At 38.4% G+C, this 6,225-nt stretch overlaps 1 protein-coding gene across 2 annotated transcripts; it reads right to left on the bottom strand.

Annotated features, from left to right (window-relative positions):
- Window positions 1-470: 470 nt before the first annotated feature.
- cmtr2 (cap methyltransferase 2) lies at window positions 471-5,762 on the bottom strand. 2 transcript variants are annotated; one of them, XM_051115940.1, is made up of 2 exons: window positions 5,692-5,762; window positions 471-3,930 (listed from the first exon to the last, which is right to left on the bottom strand). In XM_051115940.1, the coding sequence occupies exon 2, from the start codon at window positions 3,889-3,891 to the stop codon at window positions 1,663-1,665; it is 2,229 nt and encodes a 742-aa protein (XP_050971897.1). In that variant the 5' UTR covers window positions 3,892-3,930; window positions 5,692-5,762; the 3' UTR covers window positions 471-1,662. The 2 variants fall into 2 exon arrangements, with proteins under 2 accessions (XP_050971897.1, XP_050971898.1); XM_051115941.1 differs by having other exon boundaries at window positions 5,688-5,749.
- Window positions 5,763-6,225: the final 463 nt, after the last annotated feature.

Genomic DNA, 6,225 nt, shown 5'->3' with positions numbered 1-6,225 from the left:
CAGAAAAATGGCCATAGGTTGTTCTCTGTCTTTTGTTGGATCACTCGGAACCACATCTGTCAACAATAAAAGATCTATAACTCAGATAACTCATAGCCCTTGGCTCAGACTTGACTATTATTTGTCAAAACCTTTTTTGACACTGGTGAACACTAGTCACATTATTTATTAAGAAAAAAGAAACAAACCAAACTTTACCAAACAAAAAACTTGTTGGCCTGGGTTTTTTTTTAATGTTCCACAGGAGAACACCAATCAACACTAGGAAGTAAAAGGTATACATTTTTTGACGCTGCAGGTAAACAGTTTTTACCAATTACCTACTATGAATAACCACCATTGTGATTATTTTTTTATGTATTTTATGCACTTCATCAAACTTCAAAAATCAATCAATCAATCAATCTCAGGCAATTGGTCCCAAATTCTAAAATATAGTTGACATTTTGGTCTTTTTTACTTGTAGGCTATTTGGGCCAGTATACTTTTACCTGCCAACATTTTCACTAGCCCCACTGCAATAGAACAATCAGTTTTTACTTTTTGCAATGCATTTTTATATTTGCTATAAACTCTTTTTTTTACTTTACTTTTTGCAAAACATTTTGTTCATTAAAATCATTTTTTCATTACAAGCAGAAAACATGCAACAATTGCTGAGAAAACAAAAATAAGAAGAGTTGCATTAAAGATGTCAGCTATAATCCTTTATAATATAAAACTCCTAAACACCCGTTTGTTGGAAAACAATGCTGTACAATGCAAAAGATTAACAACTGGTTTTCAGCTTTCAACATGGTCATAATAAATAAAGTCACACACAGCCGTCAAATGTGACCCTGGACCACAAAACCAGTTATAAGTAGCATGGGTATATTTGCAGCAATAGCCAAAAATACATTGTATGGGTCATAATTAAAATCACTAATTAATGATTTTTCTTTTATGCCAAAAATCATTAGGATGTTAAAGATCATGTTCCATGAAGATACTTTGTACATTTTCTACCGTAAATATATCAAAACTTAATTTTTGATTAGTACTTGAAAGGCGATTTTCTCAATATTCTTATTTTCTTGCACCCTCAGATTCCAGATTTTCAAATAATTGTATCTCGGCCAAATATTTGTCAATGGAAAGCTTATTTATTCTGCTTTCAGATGATGTATAAATCTCAGTTTCAAAAATTTGACTCTTATAACGGGTTTTGTGGTCCAGGGTCACAAATGTCAATGATGTATTTCATAATATATGTGCATAAGTCCAATTATACCTTAAACTCTGAACTTCATGAGAAACTTCGTATGTGCATTAAAGAAGAGGTTTTAATAAATGAGCCAAGACAGACAAATTGATCAAGGCAACATATAATTTCAAGTACTAAAAAAAAGAGTTAAGGAAACATAAATATTAAAATAAACATTCTGAACTGCACATACTGTTACATAAATATATCTAAAAAAAAATCCTCACAGTCATATGCAGCACATTCAAGGTTAAAGAAAGATTTCCCAGTATAAATATATAAAACTAAGGAATTCTGTGTTCCAATATACCCTACATACTGAGGCTATGACTTTAATTGAAGTAAACTGAGACATGATTACACTCGATTGTAGTTTAACTGAAAAGTTCTTCTAGAGAATATAGGCATTATGTGTTCTATTCAACCTGCATGAGCACATGTAGCTGCTGTCTAATGACAGCAGTATTAAAGGAAGACAGGAAGCGAGGTAATTCCCCTCTGAGAAGTTCTTCCAAAGGTACAAACTGCAAAATCTGCCTCCCCATCTCAAGTTTAACCTTTTTCATCTTCTCCAACACATCCTGGAGAAAGTCCAGCAGCCGTGGTAGTGCTGCTGGCTGAGAGAAACCTATACACACAAGAGCAGCAGGAGGCCAACCAGACGAGCAGCGGAATGTGATGTAACGGAAGCACAGGTGAAGTGTGAAAACCAGGCCGGAGGTGAAGCGTGTTAAGACAGAACATAAGGGAATCACCAGGGTTGATCCCTGATGCTGTTTCTGAAGAGCAAAAAGCACTGTGTTCAGAAGCTCGAATTGATAGTCTGTTTGTCCGTCGTGCAACGTTGAATCCTGTACCTCACAACAGGAGGGTCCTTGCACAAACTCCGGCTGCAGTTTAACCCCTACAAGTGTGGCATCACACCAAGGCGGGCTTCCCAGCACCAAACAAGATGTCACATCAGGATGGCTGCAAATCTCAGATAAGATGCCTACAGGGGAGTCAATGCTGCAGGAGCTGCATGCTGGCAAAGCTCTTTCAGAACGGTTCACCGCTTTGACCCTCAGGTTCTCTTCCAGAGCTTCATTCAGAAAGTCTAGCATGTCCTGATCACAGAAGGTGGAACTGCAGACTTTCGGGAGGGCAGCGCCCTCAAGGGCGAACCAGGCTCCCAAATCGCATTCTTCCAACGGGCCACTAAGTACATTCTCACATCCTTCTGTTCCCACGCAATGCCTCTCTACGAACGGCCCATAACTTCCTTGTGCAAGGCGCTGCTTCCATCCCTGTAGTTCCATCACCTTGCGCTGATTGAAAGAGCCCATTTGCTTTCTTTCACAGGGTTTTACCCATCTAGCCATGCCACCACGGCAAACCCAGTTTTTTCGAGGGAGGTAGTGAACGTTGAAACGCTTCATATAAAACTCTGCAGCAAATTCCCTGAGCTGCTCCAATTGCCTGCGCTGTTCTACGCTCATGCTTGTGAAAAGCTTAAGGTTCTCTTGGATTGTGTTAACTTGCAGTGCATGGAAAAAAGTGCATATCTCTTCATGCTGACTTAGAAACGAGTCTGGAATGCAGCGACGGGGAAAGAGCGCCGCTGTGGATGCCAAGTCTGGTCCGTAATTACGGATTAACTTTGAGAGCAATGGGCGAATTTGTTCTTTGGCCTGATAGTCCAAGCACACTATATACAGTTCTGAATTTCCAGACTTGCTGGTGCCCGGTTTGAAGATGTTCACGGAACGGAAGCAGCATGCAAGGAGATACAGCAGACAGACAGATGAGTGCTCAAACAGTGTGAACATCTTCAGGACAAATGAGCCTCCTCTTCCTAACAGCAGAAGCGCACAAACGGCTTCGCAATATTGTAGAGGAGCAACTAATCTCTCCTGTTCCCCTGGGTCCCCTTGACAGTCAAAGCTTCCATCTGCTGTAACCAAATCAACACTGCGCATGTTGCTCACAAATCTCGGCAGCTCCAGCAGATGCTTCTGAAGCATTATGTCACCTGTGTTGTCGGATCCAAAGAACCACCAAGGCAGAGTGTGTGCGATGAGTCTGTCATCTGTAATAGTGCAACCGCGTCCGTTGGCTTCGTAGTATGGATTTAGAGTGTTTGCAATCCAGTTCCAGTCGCAATGCAGGCCACTTGTCTTTAGGAAGTGATTTAGAGCTGATATGAAGGCACCAGGGGCTTCACACAGGTGTATGGAGTTCAACTCGCCACTCTTCAACGCATTGTCAGGCAGAAGTTTAAAAGTTCCTAGGATCTCATAGAACTTGGCCCAAGCTTGGGTGCACAGCTCTGCGTTGGTTGTGGAGCGAAGGTGGGCTGTAACAGTGCCTGCGCGGTTGGTGAAACACGTATGCTGGTGCCATACTGAGAGGTCTTTATCACTGAGTTGATTCTTCACTTCATTTAGAGATTGTTTCAGAGCCTGTAAACGTGGGTGACTCACATGAGGATCACAGAGCACCACACTTGGGTCAGGCAACGTCCATTCTCCTCCAGCAGGGGGAACATAAGTTCTGACCTTGTTGAATAGCTGGTGAATCTCTGTTTGTGTTTCCTCATTACAAGTTTCAAAGGCATCTGTTTTTTCTGGTGCCATTCTTTTTCTCACTCCCCGGCCCCGATTCATCCTTCAAAACTATGTTTGGCGACATCAATCACTCAAAAACTGTAAAAGACAAGGGCAATCAATCAAGATTTTTATGAGCACTACAACATTGCAGAATATGAATAGTTTAAAGAGGTGTTTAAAGACCCAAAAATGAAAATCCTGTCATCATTCTCATGTGGTTTCAAACCTGTATGACTTTCGTTCATCTGCGGAACCCATTTCTATTCTATTGCATGGAAGGGGAAAAACATAACCTGAAACATTTCTCAAAATATCTTCTATGTACCACAGAAAGTCAATCATGCAGAGTTGGAATGGTATGAGGCTGAGTGAATGATGACAGATTTGGGGTAATTTTTGGATTAACTATCCCTTTTATTTTAATATTAGCAAGTATTTCATTTTCTAGTGAGTTCATATAAACAATCCCAAGCCATATTTGCTTTAACATGATAGTGAGGCTCAGTAAGTCTCACAAATGCAATTTCATATGCATGCTCACATTATTTATTTATAAATGCACGTGTCAATGCAAAACCCACGGGCAAAGGGTCAAACAGCATATTATGGTCCGTCAGAATTATGTGGGATTCACTGAATAATTGTGTTATTTCTTTAAAAATGAGGAAAAAAGAGCCTCTGACACTAGCATTCTCTATTTCTTTTCTATTCTATCTATCTTTTCTTTTTATTTGTTATAAAAAAATGACCCTCTAACACTAGAATTCTCTATTATTTTAACTTGTTTTACTTGTATTTAAAAAGACACTTGACTCTATTACACTTGCACTTTCTATTCTATTTCTATTCTACTTGTTTTCTTTCTATTTGTTATAAAAAACTACCCTCTAACACTTGCACTTTCTATTCGTTTGACTTATTTTAGTTTCACTTTTAAAGAAAAAGTGGCGCTTTCTATTCTATTTACTTGTTTTCTTTTTATTTATTATAAAAATGAACTTTAAACACTAGCATTCCTTATTCTTTTGACTTGTTTTACTTTTATTTAAAAAAAATACTTGACCCTCTAACACTTGCCGTTTCTATTCTATTTCTATTTCATCTATACAGAATTTGTAATGGTCCTACAGTGTTGCAAATGTTTTTTAACATTAAATAGAATTACTAAAAAATCATGTAGTCTCTAAAATAATATTAGTCACAAAAGCTGCATACACAACAATTACAAATAATTGGCTAAAGTAGTTTTAAAATTCGTTTTGAGACCAAAAATAGCCTGTCAAAATGAAGTACATGACTTTCATTTACTGGTGAAGTTGACATCTACGTATTTACTTCCAGTGATGCAGTTCCCTGCGTTCAGAGAAGCTTATGATTTGCTCTGTGTTTTTACAGAACACAAAACGCATGACACATTAAACAAACAACTGTGAAAAACCCCAGTGCGTTCATGTTTCCAAGGATTACGCTTGTTCTTGTTGTGGATTGTATCTCACTGTCAGGCTAAGTTAGCAAACAAGCTAACGTGGCTACATGTGTTACAAATGTAAATATAAGCTTCGTTCAACTATTATAGTTTTTGATCCAAGTTTCTTATTATGCTATTGTATTAACCGCTGCATTTACATCAACCGAATCTCCACAAAGCTGACATATTAACACTATCATTGCTATAGGAGTGTTGTGGCTAGTTTGGGGAAGATTTGAAGTAAAATACGACGTGTCGATTACAGTCTGATAGATTGAACTGGATCACTAAACACGAACTGTACAGTATTATTTTCCTACTTTGATTCAGAGTTCACTCGCTTCGTTGTCAAGATACTAACATAATGAGATCTGCTTGTGCTTACCAACCTCAGGAGGTTTTCTCGCTTCCTAGTGCATGGCTCAGTGTTATGCAGCTCGACACTCGCTTACAAGCTCGGTTATGACAGAAGGGGGAGTGACTTTCAGCAAGAGGCACTCTGTATTTGTTAATGTGATTGCTAAATTGAATTACTAATGTTTTTCAATAGACTTTGTTCTGACATGTTGCCTTTCTCTCTCTCTCTCTCTCTGTCTTTCTCTGTATAACGACTATAGTGAGAAATGACATAATAACATAGTTGACTGATTTCATCTATCTACTGGCTTTCTAATGCATACTAATTTGCTCTCTTACCGCATGTTTACACAGCTTATGCACATAGCCTACATTTATGGGGAAATTCCATAGGGGTAATGTTTTTTTATAGTGTACAAACTATATTTTCTATACCCTTACCCTAAACCTATCCCTACCACAAAACTTTATGCATTTTTAGAATACTTCATTCTATATGAAACATAGCTTGCTTCGTCATGGGGACCAAAAATGTCCCCACAAGGTCAAAATGTACTGATATTGAA

This window comes from Labeo rohita, chromosome 7 (genome assembly GCF_022985175.1).
Source record: "Labeo rohita strain BAU-BD-2019 chromosome 7, IGBB_LRoh.1.0, whole genome shotgun sequence".
NCBI classification, from domain to species: Eukaryota; Metazoa; Chordata; class Actinopteri; order Cypriniformes; family Cyprinidae; genus Labeo; species Labeo rohita.
The sequence above is the reverse complement of the archived record's forward strand: the minus strand, read 5'-3'. Positions and strand labels throughout refer to the sequence as shown.